Source organism: Aythya ferina, assembly GCF_964211825.1.
Source record: "Aythya ferina genome assembly, chromosome: 8".
Taxonomy (NCBI): domain Eukaryota; kingdom Metazoa; phylum Chordata; class Aves; order Anseriformes; family Anatidae; genus Aythya; species Aythya ferina.
In genome coordinates this window covers 5,438,032-5,463,370 of record NC_140304.1, presented here as the reverse complement: position 1 = coordinate 5,463,370, position 25,339 = coordinate 5,438,032, and the positions used below count along the sequence as shown (strand labels likewise).

The window sequence follows — 25,339 nt, the reverse complement described above, 5'->3', positions numbered from 1 at the left end:
AAAGCCATTTTTATTGATTTCAATCATAAAGCTCTTCATCAAATTCTGCACCAATGCCAGAACTAGTCTGTAAGTCATATTACCTGTTATTTCATGATTCTATCTGAAAGAAAGTTTATTTGGTGGCTTTGGCATGTTTCCTTCAGTTTCAGTAGTCCATTTAAAAGCAGTACTTTCTGGACCAATGGTATAGTGCTAGAAATGAGTTGTGGTTGGCCATTGCAAAATTGTTCCCAGAACTACCATCTGTTAAGAATTACCTAAGAGTTTCTGGGTATTTGGGGGACTAAACAAGGCTAGTTGAGGATATCAAGTAATGTGATTCCATCTTCTCTCAAATTTCTCTAAAATGAAATAATCACATTTTGGGAAAGATTAACTGGATGTTAAAGAAAGATTTATTCCATTATTTTGCTGTCACTCTTGTCATTTGACCCAAACTGTAGAGGAAAATAATAATAAGAGTATAAAAAAAATCCTGAAACGTTTGCTTTTTTAATAGCTCTTGGACGCTAAGTGTCTATATATAGAGCTATATATATGTTACAATATGTAAACATTTATACACATTTCTGTTAGAAAGTCATTCATTTTTTGACTTTTTCAATCAACAGTGTATGGAGGAAACTTACTTATTGCATGTATGTGTAAGAAATTTGGAAATATTATGCCATTGTAGTGATAACAGCAAGTACTGAACCAAGGTACACAACTCATCATCAGTCACCTATCTGAGAAAGCTGTTTTTTTTTTTCATAAGATATTATCTGATTAAGGAGCACAGGCTCAGAGTAGATGTATGTCACCCACTGTAAGCATTTTCAATAGATCTTTCAGATTAACAGTGCAGACAGGGCAAGTATTCAGTGCTTTTCAAATAATTTTTTGGCCTTTGTTCACAGTTATCTTCTCTTTCTTTTCCTCATTTTGCTGTCATCTCTTTACTCTTTACTCTGTCATTTAAAAGGCATAACATACAGTTTAATTTAATCTGTAAAGCCAGCAGTTTTGCTTCATCATCATTAAAAACTTGACTGAAAGCTCATCAGAGTCAATGAAATTCTCCCTGTTTACTGAGCTTTTATCCTTTCAAAAGAAAATCTCAAAACAAGCCCTAAACTGGTCATCGTTACTACAGTGTTCAACAACCTTCTACAAAAAAGTTATAAAGATCATTTAAAAATAACAATGCAGCAGACAATATAAGTGTAAGACTAGGAATTTTCAGTTTTAGAAGCGTAGTATGTAATTTAAAATGCAATGAATATTTTATGCATTATTTTTTTTCATATTGTAACTAAAGAGTTAATGCCATTGGGAGCTTGTCTTTATTGAAAACTATGCAGAATCTTGAAAGACTTTTCTCACAACACCTGTCTTGGAAATAATCTTGTATTTTTTTCCATCATTAGAAGGAATTCCTAAATAAGCTTTAAGATGATGTCTTTCATGGTTTTATTCATCACAAAAATATATTTCATATTATTGTATTAAAATTTGCTCTATTATTGTATTAAAATGTTTAAGAACATTTTACCCACTCATGCACACAAAGTTGCAGTTATATTCATTACCATCACTATGATTAGATTCTAATCCTTTTATTTCTTGCAAGTCAAATTGTAGCTGAGGCTACACGCATCCAGTGTATGTTCTGGCTTACAATTTCAATCTTACGCATCATTTGTTGTTATTAAGCCTAGTAAACTTTCACTTCAAATGAAATGCAGATTTACCACTAGATTCAACAAGAGTAATACTGAGTACAGACCTCAGGTCTTCCTCTATAAATAAGCTGTATCCACTTCTAATTTTGTTTATTTTTAGTTATAAAGGTTGAAACAATGATTTACATATAATCTCTACTTCAAAGAGCAAGCATCAGGGAATAAATGAAAATGAAATGTTCTTTGCTTATGCCTAAAGCTCCTATTAATTAAGAATGCTAAGTATGTAAGACTGGTCATGTATTTTTTTCAGTGTTATGTACAATATCACTGCAGAAAGATACAAATATATATTGTGAGGGAAAAAAACAAACAAACAAACAACCAAGTGACTGTCAAGGGAGATGAAGTGCCTGGGAAAATATTTGCTGTAAACTAAAATGTATACTTGTTTTGCAGAATGAATTTATAGTGCACATTTTTTAAATTAGAATTGCTAAAAAGTTGAATAGAAAAAAATAGTGAAATTGAAACTTGCATGTTTATTCTATATATTTAATCAGTACTACACAAATTCACAGTACTTTTACAAATCATGCTTTTAAGAACCCTTAAGGTATATATTTGGGGAGTTAAAGCAAGAAAGAGGAAAAAAAAAAAAAAGCAAAATTTTTCCTAGTGTAATTTCATACATGTTCATTTTGTCAAATAAAAGAAAACCAAAAACCAGTTTGTATGCAGGATCCTCTATACCTATAGACAAATTGAAGCCTTCATAGGATAGTTTAATCTCTTCTGAATTTGTAACTGTATCTGTCATTTTGTTTACAGGTGGAGATTTCCCAGAAGATTTTTCAATATTAATGACAGTAAAACCTAAAAAGGGTATCCAGTCCTTCCTTCTGTCTGTCTACAATGAACAAGGAATTCAGCAAGTAGGTGTTGAAGTTGGTAGATCCCCTGTCTTCCTTTTCGAAGACCAAAATGGAAAACCTGCCCCGGAAGACTATCCTCTTTTCAGAACAGTCAACATTGCTGATGGCAAGTAAGTGTAAAATTTTAAGATGTAAAATGAAGTTACAGACCACTGTATAGATGATTATTGTCTTTACAAGCAGATGTTGTAAATAATTGAATAAATAATTAACAGTTTCCAGCTAGCTGGACTGCTGTGGTGCAAAATCAGGGGATCTTTGCAGCAGAACACAGTTCCAGCTTGAAAATGAGTATAGAGCTACAGATATAGTCAAACCACCTTTCTTATTTGCTATTTCTGTAAATCTGAGTGAGGAAATAGTCATAGAAGTTAAACCCACCAAAACTAAATACATGAAGACTCATTCTGTGCAAGATAAAAAGAAACTGTTTTCAAAAAGACTGAAATAATAGTCTAACTTGAAAGACACTCTTCTACATTTAAAGGTGATAAATAAATGACTGGAGATAAATTGACAAGACAGTATGTTTATCCTTTCCTTAACCAAAACAGTGGATAAATAAGATCATTCACGATACCTATATGTAAGGATATTGGGAAAGAATAAGATTAGTAATTAATTTGAAGTGCTGCGAGGATTCATACTTCATTCTTATTGAAGGGAATAACTCTCCAACACATATTGCATTTTAAATACAGTTGCTAATTTTTTGTCCCCTAACTTGCCTTTGTAGACAAGCAATTGTTCTCTGTGAATGTCAATCTAGTGCTTTTCACATCCATTATTGTTGCTTTTCAAGAGACACATGTCCTTTCAAAGGTTTTTTATTTATTGTGCTGCAGTCCAAGACGAGCTGCTACAATCTTTAGAGATGCATGGAATGAAATTTTATTAAAGCTTTCAGTTTAATAAATTGGTAGAGAAGAGAGAGCAAGTAAATTCAGCAACAATTAAATACATTTGTAACTCAATAAAGGATAAAAAAAAAAAAAAAAGTAATTGTCTTCTAGCCCATGTGTTGCCACAGGATGGAATTATACCATGAAACCTGAATGTGGCTCTCATAATTTCACCCAAAATATTGGGAGTATGATAAAATTAAAAAATCAAAATCAATTTCTCTTGGTACAATTTCCTTCAGTGAGACTATACAACTTCTAAATCAACTGGAGTCAATCATATCTATGGAATGAGCTATGTTTTCACATTCTCAGCCTCTGCAAGCCTTCAAAAGATGGACTGACAATTTTCTACTGATTTGGCTCTTTTATGATTCTAGGGCAACAATCTTCATCTCAAAATGAAATATATTAAAAAAAAGTGTAAACAGTGTAATCTGCCTGAGGATGCATGGACAGTTTGCTTTTATAATGATAATGTTTAACCGTGTTCCAGAGAAAACATGGAATTAGAGTTCTGGCTCAGTGATACTCTTTAGCAGTCAGATTCTATTAGCTTTGAGGTGTTCCATTTGATATACAGCCGCTCTTTGTCTAAGTTGTCTCTCTGATTCAGACAAAACTTAGTGACAACAAAAGCCAGTTAAAATAGTTTGATTCTAGCCTTTTCCTTGCCAGTCACCACTATGGCATACTTTTACACTTTTTGCCCTGAGCTATCGAAGATGCTTTCAGTTTTTGCTTGTGTTAGATTAGAAAGTGTCTTGTTCTTGCTCTTAGATATTTAAATTGTTGTAGCAGAGAGATTCACTAATTAATATGTTCTGTCATTATAATGAAGTACCATAAAGGACAGAGTGCAGTTTATCAAATTGTTTACAAATAAATAAATTAGTAAAATCTAAAATGCCATTACAATAAATTTGTCAGTGCTCTGAAATGCTTCATTCACTTTTTTGGTGAGTATTTATGTAGATGGAACCATGGTTGCAGGAATATCAGCAAGCATTTCTAAGTATCTGTATCTGAAAATGCATCTATGTTGGAACTGTTGTACATCTTTGAAAAATCTCTATAGCTATGGGAAGCATTCAAACAGGCAAAAGGATGTCATAATTTTTTTGTGATCAATCACCAAGAACAAATAGATAATTCTTTGCTATATTTTACTGCTCTGTGTGAAACACATTTTACTTGCAAGAATAATTTCTTAAGTAATTTGGAAAAACAAAATTTCATTTAAAAAAAATCTGCTGACAGATCATTCAGTCTAATCTAATAAAATGTAAACAGTGCACACAGCTCTAATATGAGTTTACTAACATTCCCTGGGTAAAGCTTCAGGGAAGGTCAGCATGAATTTTATCTAATATAGTATTTGTACAATGGGTGCTGGATCAGATTCCTTAGTACAAAGGACAAAACACTATACATTTGTGCATGTATGAAGGAAAAAATTGAGACATTTAAAATGTTGTCTGTGACTTTGCACAGCCTGCAATAAACATTTTGGCCTACTCTTAAAAACAGAAATTAAAGAAGAATTATGTTTTACTAGGTGGCATCGAGTAGCCATTAGTGTGGAGAAGAAAAGTGTTACAATGATCATTGACTGTAACAAAAAAACTACAAAACCTCTGGAAAGAAGTGACAAAACCATTGTGGACACCAATGGTATTACTGTCTTTGGAACCAGGATTCTGGACGAAGAAGTTTTTGAGGTAAAAATCAATATGGAACAAATGGAATTGAGTAATTTATTTTTGCAGATTAGTTAATGCGGGTTAGAATAAACTTTGAATGGCAAAGTTGATATAACACAGAAACTGTTTTTTTAGAACCTGTTAGGATAGGCTGAAATGAAAGAGAATTAAACAAAGTGTCTGTCTTGTTGGAAAGTATGATGCATTTTTCTGTTCTTTAGATCAAGTTGTATCTGGAATGAGTTTATTTTATTGTCTTTCTGCCTGGTATTGAGATACCTGAGGTATTTAGGAGACTTAATCTGGCAAAGTTGAGTAGTATTGAGTAGTATGATACTATGAGATGATACTATTTTAGTTCTGTCTCTCTGAAGTAGTTACAGATATTCATGCATTCTAACAGCATTTGGGAGAGGGGTGGAAGGACCTGGAAAGCTTTCTGTGTGATGTGAATCTCTTATATTGTTTATCCCACTTATTAATCTTTCCAGTAACTGGAACATACTTTGGCAACCAGGACATATATGTTTCCATCATTTACTGGCCAAGAAGTACATATAGGAAGGGTAAAATGCCTCTAAGGAAGTATGTGACTGCCAATCATGAGGCCTTTTTAGGTAGAATTCTTATGTCAATGATTATTTTTGCAGGCTAATAATGAAACTTCTCTAAACCTACAGTATCAAGTTTCTGTTATAATATTATTATGCAACAGTCAAAACTATCAAGGGTAAATTAGAACTGAACAATAAGAAAATATAGATCAGTAGTTAACTTCACATACAGGACATCTGTGTTCTATAAACACACAGATGCAATCCTGGCTTTAAGGAGTGTATATGCTTGAGAAGCTGTATATGTATCAAGGGAGAAATAAGAACTGTGAGTGTAACACTGTGGCATTGTTTCCTTGAATTTTCCTGGATGTGACAAAACATGAACATTTCTGAGTAGGAGAATTTCTGGGATGTCTTAATGGGTCAAACAGTATGAAACACATTTGGTATTGACAGCCTAATTTATCTGGAGTCAACAGTAAAGTTTGCACATCATAGGAACATTATTTTCCCTTTGAAGATGAATTCTACAGCTGCCTGATCTGGTGTGGAGCAAGCATTTTTGGTCTCCACTTGTGATAATTACTTGAAATTTTCATTTGTATTTCTTTCTTGGGTCAGAGACCATGTGCCATAACATGTATATTTGGGGAAAAAAAAATCAAAATATGTGCAAGGATTAAAAAAAAAGAAGCCAGTGATCCACTGTTAAATTTTTAATCGTAATCTTTGCAGACTTGACAAATCAGTCCTTCAGTTCCATCTAAGACCCACTGAGAAGAAAGATGGTTTTGGACTCACAACATAAATAGCACAGCTGTCTAATGCCAGTTTACAGGCTGAATCTTGACATTCAGCACTGAGAACAGCAACATTTCCACCATTTCCATCACTGTAGATTTCCAGATTCCTTCAATGATTAATTTCCTTACATACATAATTGTGCCCCTTTTCTGCTTTGTTACCCAGAGAAACTAGTGATGTTCTTGTAAGGTTGTTCTTGTAATTGGAGGTTAAGATTTAGTCCAAAGTCTCTTAAACCAGCAACTTACAGTTCTGTTGGGATAGATTTCTGCTTTCTGTTTTACTGTAGGGCCCATGTTATTATTTTACTGTAGGGCCCATATTTATAAAGATTCAAGTCAAGTAACAGTGAACATATGTACCTAGAAAAGTATGTGTTGAAAATATGCAATTGGAATGTCCCTCAAAAGTTGAACAAACTCCTATATCATATAGAGTTTTAATTATATGCATCCTCCAACTTCTTGCAATGCAGCCTAGTTCTTTCTGAGCTCATCAAGTTTTTTTTCTGCTCTACACAGATAGCCCTCCTGCTTTATCAACAGGACTTTATTCATCCTTTAGCCACTGCTGCTAAAGTTTCCAACACTTAGGGCTCTTCCCTGGATTTTGTTTCCTGCTCAAGTCTCCTAGTTGTCTTAAATGCTTCATTCATCACATTCATGATAACAATGATGTCTGGTGGTTCCATGGCTCTGCTTGGTAGTTCTGTGTTGTGAACCCTGCTGTATCTTGAAGCCACAACAGACAATGAACAAACACATGAAAACAACAACAAAGAACAACATGTCTTATCCTACACACACGAAATTTTGGAAATGGGTTTATTTAATTTTTTTCATCTCAGAGTTAAGAATACCATGAGCAAAAACCTCCAGTACAGGGTGCAACTTCTTTCTATTCTGTCTAGTTTAGTCATACTGGTTTTCGTGGTTTTATTCTCTTATATAAGATGTTAGACTGAGGCTTTGATCTTCAAAGCCAAACTTGTTAAAATCTACAGGTCAGAAAATAATACCCATATTGTATTTATCAAACATTTATGTATCAAAACGAAGTCGCCTGCCTGGTGTCAGGGTACAGTAGTTTCTCTATTTGTGCTATGTAAAGTTGTGCTGTATTCACATTCATTGACATTTGCTCAATATCCCAAGCATACCAGCTGTCCAGAGATCAGGTAGATCACCACTGAAAGGGGAAAAGGAACTGAATAATGACCTAACAGGCCATGAAAAATGACTATCCAGTTTTCTAACTTAGTATATGAAACAAACTTAATATTCCTTGGTAAGTTAGCCTACTAGTGCTAAAGCTAAGAGGCATCTGTTGTGAGTGCTTATGAGTTGCCCTGGTGCTCATCATGCTCTGTTAATATGGAAATCAATGTGATGTTACAAAAAAGGTACTGGATGTAAGTAAGCATTGGCATCAGGTGCATACAAATGCTTGAGAAACAAAGAGTAAACTGCATGTGTCTTAAAATAACAGTTAAAATTCAGTTTCTAGAAAGCATTACTAATTTCCAAATTATGAGGCCTTCACTTACCCTGCTAAGCACTTGCTCGCTGAAGTGGGTCTCCTGCTATCAGTGGTACTAATTTATAAATGCTTGTTTTTATATGGCTGATGGAGTATACTTCAATCTTTTACACATTGTTTGAAATTAATGTCATATGTTTTCAAAAGCATAGTGCAAGGAAGTATGGTTCATAATTATCTCATGTAAAGAAGAGAATACCTACCTGTAGCACACAAATATATCCCCCCCTCCAAAAAAAAAAAAAAAAAAAAAAAAAAAAAGTTGGTGTATGGCACCCAGTAAAATAATTTAATGATTTTGAATTATGTCCATTGAAATATGTTTTTAGCTTAAATAGTCAATAAAAAGCAGGGATCTTTTTATTCCTTGCCAGCTTTAAGGATTTGTCACTCTTCATTTAGCACTGTTGGTGTGAACAATACAACAGGTATTTTGTTACTAACTAACACAGTTGTTATGCAGATAATTCCCTAGAGAGACTGTCTTTCAAAAACTCCCTGGGTGTCAGACTGATACAATGATTGTATTGGCACTATGCTACAAATAACAAGCCAAAACCTGATGTATGTAACTCTGATTTAAAGCCAATAAAAGTTTTAACCACACACAGTTTGCAATAACAAATCCTTGTGGTAGTCCTTATTAACAAAGAGTGTAGATTTTGAATCTGGTCTCATGAAAAAAAAAAAATCATACACTTATGTATAACATAAGAGTCCTTTAATAACCTGAGTGAGCATTTGAAGTTGAAGTTGTGGTGATAATTCTTGGACAAAAAAATGATTTAACCTATCAGTCCATTTAGATGAGTAATCATACTTCATACTTTTCTAAGGATGGTAATTCCCCAGTGCAAAAGAGCAGAAAGGCCACTTGTCAGTGTGCGTGTTCTGTGTAGATGGCAGCAGTAGTAGAATCGGTAGAGTTTTAACTAGCTGACCAAAACTGCTGCACAACTAAAGTAGAATGGGAAAGGTAGCCAAAAATAAAAATCCCCGAAGACATGTGGTATGAATGAGACGTTAACAGTATCGTCTGTCTTACACTATCCTGTTGAGCTGTACTACTACCTTATGTAGACATAGCCAAAGTGATTCCTTGGTTATGTGTCACCTTTGATAATTGCTATTGGCCAACTAAATGTTTAGTGTCAGTCAGACAAAAAAAAAAAGTTCAATGTAAATGGAACAAACAGTGCAATAGTTTCCAGGCAAAAATATTTAGAAGCATCCTTCTAGCTATCAACATGAGAGAACTGGCCAACTTTCAGTGTTAGGAGAAAAAGAAAAACAAAAGCAAAACAAAACAAATAAACAACAACAAAAAAGCAAACTCTGTTTCCATTCAAATGGTAATTTGTTGGGGTTTGTTTGTTTGTTTGTTTGTTTTTTTAATATAGAATTACCAATCTTATGCAGGATGGGGGAAAAAAAAATTGTTTTCTGTTTCCCTTCCTTACTTTTAAAAGCAGAGTCAGGGAAGTTCAAGTTAATTTTCAAGACATGAAAGCTGATTGTTGCATCAGCTTCAGGGAATTTTACAGATCAGATTTGTATATCAAATATACAAAATATTTGATATTGTGTGTAATACACATTTAAGTTTTAAAGAACAGCTATAGATGAGGTTTCAAAGATAAGCAACAACGTAAAAGATTTGCAGGTGTTTCATCCAGAAAATAGGATGTCCTTCTCGGGTCTTTAGACACACTTCATCTTATTTCTCTTGTGGGAGTATTTCTGTACAGCATTAAGCAACAGTCACGTATTCTGTATATATGTGTATGTTACGTACATATGCTTTATATGCAGATCTTATACATATAATAAGATCTCTCGGCCAAGAGTTCAGTGGAGTTTGTTCTGTGAACAGCCATGTTTTGAAGGTTAAAATTTATAATTGAACATATTAACCTATTTCTTAACCAAACTGAATATATGCTACTGTAACCATAAGGTTTCAAAGAATCAAGAAGACATTGATTTCTATGGAAACTTTGACTTGTACAAGATTCTGCATTCACAATATATTGCTTTTACAGTGTTTCATTCTGGCAGGCTCTAAATGTCTTTCTCTAGCTATATTGTGAATTGGGCCTGGGTTATGGAATATTATAGTAAGGGCCCCTGGAATTCCTCAATCCCTCAAATCTTTGCAGGAAGATTAAATGAATTCTGCAGCAGGTTTTTTAGGTTCTATAGTAATAACATCCAAGCTGTCTAGACTTTTGTTCTTTTGAGTCTATAGTTGTACTGTCACATAACTAATTAAAGAAAGTTGGCACATATATACAGGTTACAGTTTCTGGTCATTTACTGAAGAGTCTACCCTGGAAGCCTTAGGTTTTAGCCATCATTTGAAAAATTAAGGATATTGATGTTCATAGCACTGGTCATGTTATTCTTTTATCTCCATTTAGGTAGTTGTATTTAAAAGCTAGTTATCCATATAAGCATGTAAGAAATTCTTATTTTGTCCAGGATATGAATCTTGAGAGTTCCTTCTGAGCCTTTGGTATGTAAATCATGCATTTAAGTAATTCCTGCATTATTTTAATTCCTGCATTATTTTTTCATTGTTGTTGTGGTTTTTTTTAGTTCAGTTGGAAGAAGAAAAGTATTTTTCTTCTGATTATTTTATAATAAGAAACTGCAACTTGATTTCTAAGCTCTCGTCCTGTCACATTGTTATGCAGCATCCTAGATGTGTAACTGAAAAGCAGGCTTGTTTTTAGAAATTATTTAAAAAAAAAAAAAAAAAAAAAACCTTCACAAAATGTGTTTTTACTCCCGTGAAAAGGTCCAGAGTTTCTCAAGAAATATTTACCTCATATTCCTTGGATAAAGGTCACTTTCACCTTGCAGTTATTGTTTTTTTTAAGCTTTCTGTAAAAGAGATGTGCCAAACATCTGTCTGTACAACTGAACTGTCTACAGTTCTTGCAGAGCTAGGGAAATAGACTATAAACATTTTAATACTGGAAGGAGAAAAATAAACACACACACGCACACACAAAACAAACACCAGTTTTAGCTCTAATTCATTCACAAGGCATGATTGCCCTTACAGCCTTGTAAAAACTTCATACTTTCACATTTTTAATAATGCTGGCAGGTGATATTAGAGATGGTTCTCATCAATGATAGAGACCTTTAGTTGATAAAGAGACTATAAATGGACTACATTATGGTTGTACTTCTCTAATATACCATATTTAGAAAGTATTAGTAATATTATATAGTTAAGAGGAAAAGAGAATTTTCTTTAATGCTTCAATAAAATATATAATAAAGATAAGATTTATTAAGTCATAATTAAGATAATAAGGAGACATTAACATTTATTGCTTATAATGATATAATAACATTCCTTACGACTGAGACCCTCAATGATTTACAACATTGAGAGTCAGATACCGTATCTAATTGTCAATTTTCTTTATTCTGATATTTCTGTGGCATCTAACAAAAGTTCTGAAAAGGTAGAATCAAATATAGGGATAACTATCATGAGGCTAACCAAAGCAATAATTACAAGAGAAATTTAATCTGTAAAATTGTGAAAAGAACATGGCAGCCTATTGCTTTCCTGCAAATTGTCTCCATTTCATTTTTTATTAGACAAATTATCTTTTTTCTTTTTTTTTGTGTTCTGAAGTGTTTGATATTAGGAGAGTGTTTTCAGTGTGGATAGCTCACCCAGTTCATTAACTACTTAGTGAGGTGTGTTTTTTCTACCAAACCTGGAAATACCTGTACAGAAACTCTTATTCTGTGATGTCACTGTGGAATGTCTGACATTCACAGAAGAATTTTCAACAGATGAATTAACCACATACTTATTCATAGCTGAGCTGTTCCTTGTTGTAGAAAAATTAGAGTGAGTGTGCCAATGCTCCAATAGGAACATTCAAAAAATTTGAGCATATTCTCCCACCCTTGAAGCTCTGAAGTCTTGTTCTTCACATTTGCTTTGGCATGCCACAAAGACACTCTAAAGTAGTGAAAGTTTCCTCAGATCTAATCAAATCCTTTTAACAGTCTTGGAGCACTCTGCAAAGAGCAGCTTACATGATGCAGTACCTTTTGGAGTAATGCCACAAAAGTAATCTCTCTGTATTGTGTTGGCATACTAGGTGTAACTGATGGGTACATTATTTTATGATTCTCAGGGAGCTTATTCCATATAACCATGAGACTGAGACTGGTTCAAAAGACTGTGATTTTAATTATGTGTACATACCCAAAATGTTAAAACATGCATAGTTTTTAACCATTTCTGTACCATATTGGGATAGATTACTCAATTACACATTGACTTTGTGAGTTTTGTATTGTATTTGACACCAACTTTGTGTCTATTTCCATAAAGTATTTACGATCCAAACTGAATGTTAAATCTCCAATTTGACCCATTTTAGTTAAAAGAGGTACTTCTACGTTTAATGTTAGGTAGACTTAACTACATTGCTGAATGTTTCCTTTTACCTGTGGGCAATTTAGGCAGAGATCTAGATCTCAACTTTCTTATTTCCAATATGCAATAACATTAAATATCCAATAAACAATGCTTAAAAACCATTATAATAATTGTTATCCAGGATAAAAATTGTTGTAAGGAAACACATTTTTCTTCTAAATAGGCTGTCAGCACTTTTCCAGACAAATTAAACAATGCACATTGTTAGAAACAGTAAGATGAAAAAGTTGCTGCGTATTTGTCTGATGCCTCACCAGAAGTTTTCTATCCCAGCCTTTTACTTTCACTGACATCTAGTCCTCCTGGAAGACTGACTCAATAGTGTCAGCAAACAGTTGATTTGTAAAATGCACTATATATCATCTGTAGATCTTTTCATATTTGTAGATAACAGATTGTAATCCAGAATTAGTTGTGACGTTAGGAACAAGCCCATCTCCTGACACTTCTCTTCTTACTACTCTGCCCTCTCTTTTTCTCGTACATCAGGGATTTCTAATTCTTTCCCTGCTTTTGTGTCCAGCCGTTCCCATTGTCTACAGTAAGTGCAGGTTATGTATCTTAAGCTCACATAATATCCCCACAAAGGAATCAGTAACTTTTATTGGTTTTGAAAATTAACTTCCTTTTATTTCAATGTATTTTGCTTGGATTTGGTAAAATTTGGTGGAGAACAAGAAGGATTATGAAACTTTGTTTACTGCATTACTTTATTTTGCATCTTACCCTTAATTTTATGGTAAAATAAATGAAACTTCTTCTAAAGAGAAAAAAAATTACTCAACTGAATTCACTGGAATTGGTTAACTTTTTTTTTTTCTAGTATATATGCTTTCAGGCTTATTTGTCTTGTTAGAACCTCAGCTTTCCTTTTCTGGGAAAAATCCATGATGAGGAAGCTTATAAAATTGCTTGAGCAGGCTACACCAACAAAGGTAGTCATGACAATTTTGTAGGGAAGGAAATGGAACTATTCTATACAGACAGTTGCCTTTTTATGCCTTTTTTTTTTTTTCTTTTCTGTATACGTTTTTCAGAGTACTGCTAGTTGCTTTAAGGATGCTCAAATGTATTTGTGAATCTTACCCCATTTTCCTATCTCCTTCCTCATCTGTTTTCCCTCTGTCTTTCATAATTTGTGTGAGAATTCTTTACATCACACAAGTTTTATAAAAGAGTAATATTATGCCCATATGCATATGTATTTAGGTACCTCACTGTTAATTTAGAGGTTAATTATTCAAATTTTTATTAACCCATGACTTCATTTATTCATATTTTCACTTAAAGTTTTTGGGGCTTGTGCAGGTAGATAATTAAGTGCCTAATTCATGACTCCAGGTCTTAAAGTATAACCAATTTAAGTCTTTGTAATTTCTTCACAAAGAGCTTTCTACAATTCCATTTCAGCCTCACAAAGTCAAGACTTCAAGAGGTTAAAATCAAAGAACGTGTTTGTGACTGATGTCATTCTGTGAAAATTTCTCAAAAAAAAAAAAAAAAGTGTAGATTTGTCAGACAAATACCTGTGACTACCTGATGACTAAGTCACAATAGTGAAATCCACAATAATTTCTGTGTGCTGAGATGACTGATTTGATCTGAAAGGAAAGTTCTTCACTGACTAGTGAATCTGCATTGTCAATGCATCACATACAAATACTCAAAAAAGCTATTTAATTAGCAAAGACAAAATTGAAAACAAGCAAAAAAAAAAAAAAAAAACTGAAAAACAGTGCTTTTATAGGAGATCTTGAAAGAAAAAGAGGAAAATTAGCATTTGAGATGCCAAATATAAAATCAATCAGTTCCTTAGTTAACTTATCACACATGAATAGCCAGTAGCATTTCATGTATAATATGCAAGACTTCTGAGGGCCTCCCTCTATGTGGACCCATGACAGGCAGACAGGCGGGGCTGGGAAGTACAGTCAATGGATCAGGAACAGCTTTAAGCAATTAGGAACATCTAAGCCAAGTGGTAACAGCATGCTGAGTGCTTCTTGCAAGCACACAATCCAACAAAAGCCAGTGCCAAAATTCCATGGCATTCAAGATCAGCACAAAGCAAGCTCCAACAAAATACTGGCTATCTTCCCCTGACTGGGTTCTCTTAGCATATTGTACTAAACAGACATCAGTGTCAGGAGCAGTTTCTGCATTACTTACGTTAGCTGGCACACTGTGTACTGTACACTGGTCTGTATGGGCAACTTAGAAAGCTGTGTATGTTCAGGGGCATACAGCAAGACAAGGACCTGAGCTCAACAGATGGGGGCTCCACGTATCCTTTGGTAATGGTTGGTCAAAAAGAGTTACCTCTTCTGTCTTTTGGTTGCTAGTTCTTTATATCTTATTCCTCTACTTAACGTAGTTTTAATTTGGCTGGGTGAAAGAGGAAGGGCAGAGCATTTTGAATCACTCAGTGGTAGAGAAAGGGATTACATAGCCCAGACTGACTGACTATGGGATATCTCAAAGCACTCAGCTGTACTCCTGAGGGATTTGTATAAAGAATCAACAGGGAAATTTCTCTGTACGTACAGCAGGTCTTGTAGGAAGGTGTCCAACTAAGGAAGCATTAATGAGCAGAGATAAAATGAAAGAGACAGCCCAGCACCACTGACATGGGAACAGATATTAATCTGAGAAACACTTAACTATGTAAAGTAAAATGAGTTGAGAGTGTTATAGCAAACAGATTTGTAACGTATAGCCATTATATGCTAAGAAATTAAGTATTTCATATTTTATGTTAAGATAGTAAAATATAGAACTAGGAAAATAGGAGAGAGTTTTGATTTTTATTTTTTATTTTTTATTTTTTTCCAATTAGGGTTTTCTATGCTTGTTTCTGTCATTTCTCTTTTTGAAAGGAAGGAGCATTCCAAACTATGCTTTCCTATTTTAAGATACTCTCCAGTTTTGATAATTTGTTAAAGGGTGCTATTCTGAGAGGTTTAAAGTGATTTTGGAAATACTGAGGTAATTTTGAATTTTTCTAGTTCTACATTTCCACCAGTTATGATGTTTTCTCCATAAAGAAAGAACATGCAGAAGTGTACTAACAAAGTTATTCCTTTACCCTCTTCTTGTTAAAAAGAAAATTAAATTACATTAGAAGTATATAAAAGCTTAACACACACCCCCTTCCTTATGGGGAAATACAGTGGGAGATTGAAGTTAATGCGTTTTGACCTAGAACATGTGCCAATTTTCAACAACCTTATTTTTATGACAGCATTTGAAGCTCCTGAATGAGGAAATTTATAGTGGAAATCTTGGCAGGAATTTACCTAACACTGTTTAAATGGTACCACTATGTTAAGAAATACACTGAATACCAGACAGCTTTCTGTGGAAAATGATAAACATAAAAAAACATACAAGGCCACTGTAGGGGATCTCAGCAAAGCCATTTTTATTATCCAGAATAGTGGGTCTCTTTAGTATGATGTTTTTTTTTACACATGATATATGGGCATAGAGATGAAAATAACATTTGTTAGCTATAATTTTTTTTTCAACAAACTATATATTGTGTATTTACACAGTGCTTACCTCTTTATTTTTTATTCCAAGAACAGTGTGTCTGGTACAGCCTTTTTTAATTTTATTTCCCCTCATTTTTTTAGAGTTCAGATGTGATGGAAACTCTCAGAATTATACTGTTGATCACTTGCATGCTGAGCTGCATGCTGGTAGTAGGAAGTGCCCTGAATTAAATCTTAGGAATTTAGACTGGTTCCCAGTGAAGAAGTAAACAAACAGCATGAAAATGATGGAGCAGGAGTTACACCTTCCACCCTCTCCTTTCCAAGCCGGACAGCATGTTCAGCCAGAATTTTACACTTAGTGCTGTGAACTATAATTAGGATGTCATTCAGAACAGTTGAAAAAATTAAGTAGATAAGTTGCATATAAACACAAATGTTAATATAATATTTAATAAATGTATAATGCACCTAGTTTTGTTTTCTAAATGAAAAGTCTTCTGATGTAGACAACCTTTGTTTTTTATTTATTTTTATTTTTATTTTTTAATTTAATCTGTATATGCTTTCCTGCAGGGTGAGATCCAGCAGCTGTTGATTATAGCTGACCCCAGAGCTGCATATGACTATTGTGAGCATTATAGCCCAGACTGTGATTCCCCGGTGCCCAATGCTGCTCAGGCTCAAGATCCTCAAGTTGATGAGGTGAGTAATCAGTCATGTATTACGAGATTTATTGCACATTAGTGGTTGTGCTGGATACAAGTTACCCAGGGAGCATTTAATTACAGCTAAATGGCATGCATTGTTCCAGACATGAGGAAGGAAGGTTGCAGGAGTACATTAGTTTTTGCTATGCATTCATTTATGTCGAGCGTTTGAAGGAACTTATCACATTAGTATTCGAATAACCAGTTTGCTCAACGGAGTTGAACTGTAATTCTTTAAAGAAGATAACAATACACATTTGCCAAGTTGTACCTATTTGTTCCCCCCTGTGTACTGTTGGGATTTCGCTGGTGATGAGTGAAAACCCTCAAATACCACAGTTGAAAGATATGGGTGATATGAGTATTCTGGAACTGTGAAATATTTCTGCTAGAATTGTCGTGTATTCTAATGATCTGTGACCAGTACATAAATGCAAGTACACACAATTAATTTGGCTAGCTCCACTGGTGGTAGCAGGTAAATGTCAACAGGGATGAAATAGAATCTGATTTTTTTTTCCTCAGGCAATGAAAAATGTTCACAGAAAATGTTTGTCACTGTAGACAGGTCTCACAACCATAAACTAAGTAATTTACTTAACGGCAAGGCAGTCCCTTAGAAAGACATGGAGGTGCTTGAGCGGGTGCAGAGAAGGGCGACGAAGCTGGTGAGGGGCCTGGAGAACAAGTCCTACAAGGAGCGGCTGAGGGAGCTGGGCTTGTTCAGCCTGGAGAAGAGGAGGCTCAGGGGCGACCTTATCGCTCTCTATAGGTACCTCAAGGGAGGCTGTAGCGAGGTGGGGGTTGGTCTGTTCTCCCACGTGCCTGGTGGCAGGACGAGAGGGAATGGGCTTAAGTTGAGCCAGGGGAGTTTTAGGTTAGATGTTAGGAAGAACTTCTTTACTGAAAGGGTTGTGAGGCATTGGAACAGGCTGCCCAGGGAAGTGGTGGAGTCACCATCCCTGGAAGTCTTCAAAAGACGTTTAGATGTAGAGCTTAGGGATATGGTTTAGTGGGGACTGCTAGCGTTAGGTCAGAGGTTGGACTCGATGATCTTGAGGTCTCTTCCAACCTAGAAATTCTGTGATTCTGTGATTAGACCTCTCATGCATAAGGTCATACATTTTCCATATACTTGTAATAATATTGTTCTCGTACTTCTGCTGCGAAGTGGAAAGCTTTTGCAAAAGGTAGTTAGTCTTAATTGAACTTGGCTCTGGACAGTTGGTATGCACTCAACTAACTGTGTGTGATCTGATGGGTTGTTGTTACTGATTGCTCAGGAGATCAGTATTAAAAACTTGTTGAATTGTTCTCAGATGACTGCTTTGAGCCAATTTTGAGACAGAACTTTTCCTAAATGTATTTATTTGCTGTTACTATTTATTCCATCTGACTGAAAATCATGTCATCAGTTGTAAATGTCCACGTGGCCCAGAACTTACATGTAGTTTAAAGGGACTCCCACATTCATTGCACTTGAGGTGCAGTTCAAGATGTGTCAGTTACACATTGGCAGAGGCCTTCACATTACATTACGGTACATGAAGTCTTTTCTGTCTGTGAGTGCTATTTAAACCTTCTGTCTGTGTGGTTGGCTATGTAGATCTCCATGCGTCTCCTTTTGTGTTCCAAAATAGATCAGGCTGAAAGCACATTGTTGGTGTTTTATGGGAAGAAAACAAAAGATAACAATCATTTTTTTTTTTCCTCGTCATTTAATTTTAAAGTTATTTGAGATTTTTGCTGGGAAACTCTTCTGGGCTTTGCTGCTGTGCATCTTGGGACTCTGATCCTTTTTCTGTTTCCTGTGTGAAGACCTGGAAGGTTTGAATAGGCTAGTGCTTTGCTATTTTGAAGTAAGACCAAAGAGGAGTCAGTCTAATAAACTGCTTTTTTGGGGAAAGGTTGTTAAAATCACCCCTTGTTATCTTTCTTTAACAGGAATATATCTTAATACTTAAAATATATTAACTAAGTGGGATGTACTGTCATATCCAAACTGACATCAAATCCTAAGTAGATGTTAACATGTCTTAAACATATTGTAGGTACTTGTTTGCTTTAACCACTAGTGATGGCAATAATGGTTCCTGTTCTTCAGTGTAATGCACGTGGACAAGGCTTGGAATTCACAGAAACCAGCTGGGATCAGACAGTAGATTCAGAGTCTATTCCTTTGATTAAACAGGAATGAATAATTGTGAATAATTAAATTGTTAATAATTCAATTATTAACAATGAATACAGGTGAATTATTAGACTGTAATTTAGTGTTTCTAAAGGATGTACAACATGAATAAGATAGAGCAGGGACCATAAAGGATGCTAAATCTCATGCTGTCAAATATTATGCTTACGTGTAAATATATTGAAGCTGTTTAACACTAGCATCAGTTGAGAGAGAACACTCATTTGAAGATCAAAACAAAAATAAGCCTTAATATAATTATAAAATCTATGTTTATTCACATATTATGTGCATATCATATAGAATGCCTAGTTACATATCGGATATCTGTTGAAAACAGTCTGTGAGCACCAAACAGGGAAAGGGAACCATAAAGAAATTGGTACAGTTCTCCTTGAGCATCATGAATAGACTTAATCTATAGCCCAATGAAGGAGCCACTGAAGTCAGGAAATATCTTACTATTAAGTTCAACAGCAATTGCAAAAATGTTCCTGGAGTTAGTGTTTTTAATGAATTTTTCTATATTTTTTTTTTTACCCTGTGGTTACACATAGTTTCTGGGGGCACCTACAGAGGGGAAAAAAATAAAAAGAGGAAAAAAAATAAAAGGTCTTAATTTGTAATGTAATATATTTAAGTCAGTTTAAAAAAAAAAAAAATAAAAGTGAAGTTTTTTTTTTTTTTAAGTGGTGAACCACCATTTCTGTTTGTTTCCATTTATTGTTCTGAGTGGTGGCTGAATCCCTTTGCTTTCTGAACTGAAGACACAATTTTCTTTTGCTATCTGTGAGTTTATAACATAAGTATGTATGAATATTGTCAACATAGTCAGTGAATCTTTTTTGACATGCGTAATAGTAATCTGAAGTAATCATATCCTCAATATTTGAGGTGTGGTGAATGTAAAATAGGTTAACTGACAGATTGAATTGCCCCAAATGACATAATTTTCTTCTAAAGGATAATAAAGCAGCTTATTAATGTAGGCTACTTCATAATTTTTTGAGATGCCCAGAAAAGCTGTGGATGTCCCACCAGTGGAATTGTTTGAGGCCAGGTTGGATGGGGCTGTGAGCAACCTGGTCTGGTGGGAGGTGTCCCTGCCTATGGCAGGGGGGTTGAAATCATATGATCTTAAAGGTCCCTTACAACCCAAATCATGCTATGATTCTGTGTGGACTATAAGAAATGAAGCACGTCTTATTTCAGTAATGGAAGACATTACAGAAGAGAGCAATGCTGATTTTTCATTTTTTTATTTTTTAGAACTGTTGATTGCAAGGTTAATTCAAAAATTTATTAAAATGTATTATGTATGTAAATGTATTAAAAGATATATAATTACAAGTGGTCTATTAAAAGTTTGATAGTGATACTTGATATAATTTGTAGACTCAGACTTTCATAAAGCCTCTAATTTGTCAACATGGAGTGTCTGGTTTAAAAAAAAAAAAAAGCCATTGTATGATAAGGATAAAGTACTTGACAAACAGATCCAAATCTGGCTGCCTTATTTCAGAAACTGCTATAAGAAGAGTACCATCTCTGAGCTAACTTTTTAGTGGAGTTTAAGAGATGTGCTAGCAGTATAAAAGTAAGACGCTATTCAAATTTGTCATACTCTTGATATTGCAAAGTGGTAGATAGTGATGATAATACAACTAAAGGCCAATTTACACACATAGAAGTAAACAAAGAAATGTAGGGCAAATCTAGAGAACTGTATAACACACAGGGCAATGAAGCCTGCTTACATGTGATCACAAAAGCACCTTTTGCATGCTGCTGATTGTCCCCACCTATGGGCTTCATCTCCTGCTTGACCAGTGAAAGCAATTTTGGAGGTATATGATCTACCAGACTGGGATCCTAATCACGATGAAAGCCAACATGAAGATTTTACTGTTTGGCTAGACTGATTTCCTGGTTTGATCTTCCATGTTTTCACAAAAACTGTTCTGATAGACAGAAGGAAGTGAGAATACCAATCTAAAAACTAGGAAGGATTGTGGCTTTCAATGTCAGTTTTGGCTTAAGCCAGCAGAACCTTAAAATAGCTCTTGGATGGTACCCTCAGAAGACTGGATATTCAAGTAGGGAAACAGTTTGCACTCAAAGCAAAAGTGTAGCAAAAAAGGGCAGCACATCTGGGTTTGTAAACAAAGGAATGAGAATACAGATCACAGAATGTTTGGGCAGTCTTACTCGGATGTAATGTTTCTTCTTTTATGCCGTTGACTAAAACTTTTACTGGAACATCACAGATCATCTTGATGTTTAGTCACCAAAACAAATATTTCAAAAATGGAAATGATTCTGATAAAAGCTACAGAATTGTTGTGATTTAGGGAACTGTAAAACTCAGTGCGATTGACCAGTCCATGTAATGACAAAAACTTGACAGGTTCCTCAGCATACGCAAAGAACCTTCACAAGAAGAAAATATGGACTGCAGACAAATGGAGGGAAAATAAAGAGAAGGAAAGTCTGATCCTTTCAGATAGGAAAGGATTGACTAAACTTTTTAACAATGAAAGAACAAATGACCAATATGGTGTATCTCCAGGTATCTTCAAACTGAGGATAGATTGATGCCCTTTTGAAAGATAAGTTTAAGGAAATGTCATTTAAGTTTTGGTTGGCTCAGTTACAGGGTAACTAAGAAGTATTGAAGTCTGAAAGCATAAAGGAGTTAGTCAAGATGATCTAATAGTCCTTTCTGGCTTTACATCTCTGGGCCTTTGAATTATTGCAGACCAGAAAAAGAAACTGATATGTGGTTTAGAGAAAAGAGTTAAATTATGTGATTGCAGAGCTTATTAATGTGTTTCCAGCATTGACTACAAAACACAAAGGAAGTGGTTGGCTTTTGTCCATGAAATAATCAATCACTTTTGTAGAGTTGCACCTAAGAAGCTAAAGAGGATTTCTCTTGATATCACACATCACTATAGTCGCCTGGCACGTCCATAGCCTGAGAATGCAGTTATTGTAAAAAGCTGGATGATTTTTAAACCAGTAAAGTAACAGCTGGAAAGAAGGTTTTGGCTAAGAAGATGTAGGTTTAAAGGCAAGATCCACAAAAGTACTTTGTTTGACTGAGTGTAATTAACATTGCTCTAGGCAATACTTGCTTCTGCAAAGGAGCAAACAGCCAAATGTAGAAGAAAATTTAAAATACCAAAGGTTGTGGTTTTGTGAGCATTTCTTTCACTAGCAGTGCTGGCTTAAATGCATTCTTTCCTTCTCTGTACTCATTTCCATCCCATGCCATCCTCCCAGCTCAGCTGGCAGAGTTGATCATGCATCTGTGGGGGGCAAGGGCTGAGATATTTCATCTAGACTAAAAATAATTTATCAACCATAAAATGGAGGAAAATAATGAAACATATTGTATTTATGGATTATAATAGAACATTCTGTAGAATTAATTGACACAGTAAATGAGCCTGAGGCTCACATTATTGCAAGATCAAGAGTATAATAGAATCATTAAGGTTGGAAAAGACCTTCAAAATCATTTGATCCAGCCATACCCTACCACTATAATCACCCGTTAGACTATGTTCCTAAGCACCACATTCAGCCATTCCTTGAACACTCCCAGGGCTGATGACTTCACCACCTCAGTGGGCAACCCGTTCCTGCACCTGACTACTCTTACTGAGAAGAAATGTCTCCTAATTTTCAATCTGAACCTCCGCTGGCACAACTTGAGGCCATTTCTTCTAGTTATATCATTAGTTAGCTGTGAGAAGAGGCTGACCCCCAGCTCCCCACACATTATTTTCAGGTAGTTATACAGAGCAATAAGGTCTCCCCTGAGCCTCCTCTTCTCCAGATTAAACAATCCCAGTTCCTTCAGCCGCTCCTTACAGGACTGGTGTTCCAGGCCCTTCACCAGCTTTGTAGCCCTAATAATAGTTGCATTTGAAACAAAGTTGGGGTTTGTCTCAAGTGGATTAGCTTAAAAGGTTGACTCTGTTTTCATATGTAGATTTATCGAACACTAATTTAGAATTAGAGTGACCTTACTGATGATCTCAAATGCTGCACTGAATTTTTCTTTTTGCATATTCTTTTCACATTAGGATCAGATTTAAAATGCAGTTTGGGTCATGCAGCAGAGAACATTTCAATTCCTACTTTTTACTTGTGGGTTCCCTTCATCCCTAAATTAAGTGCTGGGGTCATCCTAAATCAAGTTGAGGAAGAATCAGCCATTTCACAATGGGATTCACAAAACCAGCAAACTCAAAGACGTTGACCTAGCCAGCCTACAAATGGAGGGCGTATCTTAAATTCCACCCTGCTCTACAGGCTTTTTCAGCTGTGCTACTCTGATCCCTAGGCTATACTCATACCTGCCTAAGGTCAACCTCCTGCCTTCTCTCCCGTCATTTCTCCCGTCCTATGGTGGGGGTTAGGTAGGAGTGATCTAAGGACTTCACGGTCCTTGGACTGTGCATTGGAGCTGGGTGCTGTATCTCCCATTCCATTTTAATTGCATCAGCTGCTTTCTGGATTCAAGTAGCTGTGATACATGTCTAAACAAGGTCCATTTAACTGGGTAAGCTTTGACTACCTTTTGTGTATAGGCTCTGCAGAAATCTGTTGAATTTGGCTGTTTGCCAGGACTGTGGGGGTTTCTGTGAGCAGTTTAGGCTCAGCCATTAGAACAGAAATTCACATGGGTGACTTTCATCTGCAGAATGCTTTTATTCCTCTGTGTTTAGGTCGTTTCATCAGACCTATGTGTCATTCAGTTTGGAATTTGAAAACATGAAAGTGCTAGAGTAATAATAAATAGGTTAACAGTTGTATCCACACACTTTATTTTTTTCTTTATTATCATTTATTTCCACTTTGAAGACACGCTTTAACTGAAATAAGTGTATAGCTTACTTGCAGATAGCTAGGTATGAATCTCCATAACTTTTCAAGTACAGAATCAGCTGTTACCTCAGCTGTTACCTCTACACCAAAAATTGTTGCTTAGTAGTTACTTAAAAAATTGTGCTTCTGGAGTAAAAAGAAAGGGTATCTGAGTGTAGAAAATAGTCATACAGTCATACAGCAAGGGAGAGAACTTCCCAAATGGCAGCACCAAACCAAATTATTACTTGATGAACACAACTCTCAGTTCTCAGAAATTCCAAGAAAAGTCATTGTATTTGATTTACAATAGGGTTGAGGCTGCCAAATCTTCTGAGGAACGTATTATATCCTGAAATATATCCATTAAGTGTTGAATATTATTATCTTCTGTCAAAAGAGAGTAGCTAAGGAGTTCAGATTTTTTTGGTACGATTAAATAGCTTTTGAATAGGGATAATTAAACCACAAACAAACTGGCTGAGAACTTTAGAATATAATCATAATAGTGCATTAGCATTATTTCAGTCTAGTGTGATGGTCCTTTGACCATGCAAATTTTGGAGGGTTTTTAGGTAAAGAAAGCAAAGTAAGGCACAAAGAGCTGCAAACAAGTAGGCAGAGGAAATGAGCAAGAAATGAGTTCTCTGCACTGGACTGTTATCCTTCCATCTTAGAATTTTATAACAACAAAATCTGATGGTTAACAATATTGATTGAATGTCTGAATGAAATGTTGGCATGAATTACTATGGAGCTACTGGTAGTATCCATTCGTATACGTTGCATGGTTTATAAAGATACTGGCAAGTTTGGTTGAAAGTGTATTTGGGAGAAATGAACCTTCTGTGTTGTTTTTATTTAAGCTTCTTGCTCTATTCTGCTGTTTGTTTGTTTGTTTTCCCTAGAGATTGTTTTTTGTTTTGTTTTGTTTTGTTTTTTATACTGAGGCTTATTATTATCGCTATTTTGGTAATCATTGCATTTGTTTCATGCTGAACATATAATTAGATTTTAAGAATCAAATATGGGAATGAAATTACATTAAAAAATGTCAGTAATACTTTTCCTCAGGAAGTTATGTGCCTATGCTTCTCTTATAAATACCTCATGAATAGTCTGGCTGCTGTCTTGTTTTCACAACCCTTTCTACTATAAATGGAAGTATATTTATTTCAGTTCTCATTCAATCACATATGCTTGGCTAGCTTGCAGAAATTAGATCAAGGAAAGACAAGGTCAGTCTTCATTTTCCTTGATGTTGGATATTACATTTTGTAGAGTGTCATCAGGTCTAATTTTCAATGGCCCCAGTTATCAGGCTTTCAGATCTTCTCTTGGAAGATTCTTCTGCAACCCCATAAATCATACTGTCTGATTTTTGCTGAAGAAATTGCTCTCCAAAAGAACTCCCCTTCATTTATTTTGGATCTATCCCAAACTAACAGATTACATGAAGAAATTAAATGTTTCATAGAA

The 25,339-nt window shown here is 35.0% G+C and overlaps 1 protein-coding gene across 3 annotated transcripts in view; it reads left to right on the top strand.

Moving 5' to 3' along the window:
* Positions 1-25,339, top strand: part of COL11A1 (collagen type XI alpha 1 chain) — a 144,951-nt gene that overhangs the window by 16,234 nt on the left and 103,378 nt on the right. For all 3 annotated transcript variants that reach the window (XM_084528624.1, XM_084528623.1, XM_084528622.1), the window contains exons 3-5: positions 2,499-2,712; positions 5,063-5,225; positions 16,658-16,786. In XM_084528624.1, the coding sequence (XP_084384750.1) occupies positions 2,499-2,712; positions 5,063-5,225; positions 16,658-16,786 (506 nt within the window). The remainder of the gene's footprint in view (positions 1-2,498; positions 2,713-5,062; positions 5,226-16,657; positions 16,787-25,339) is intronic.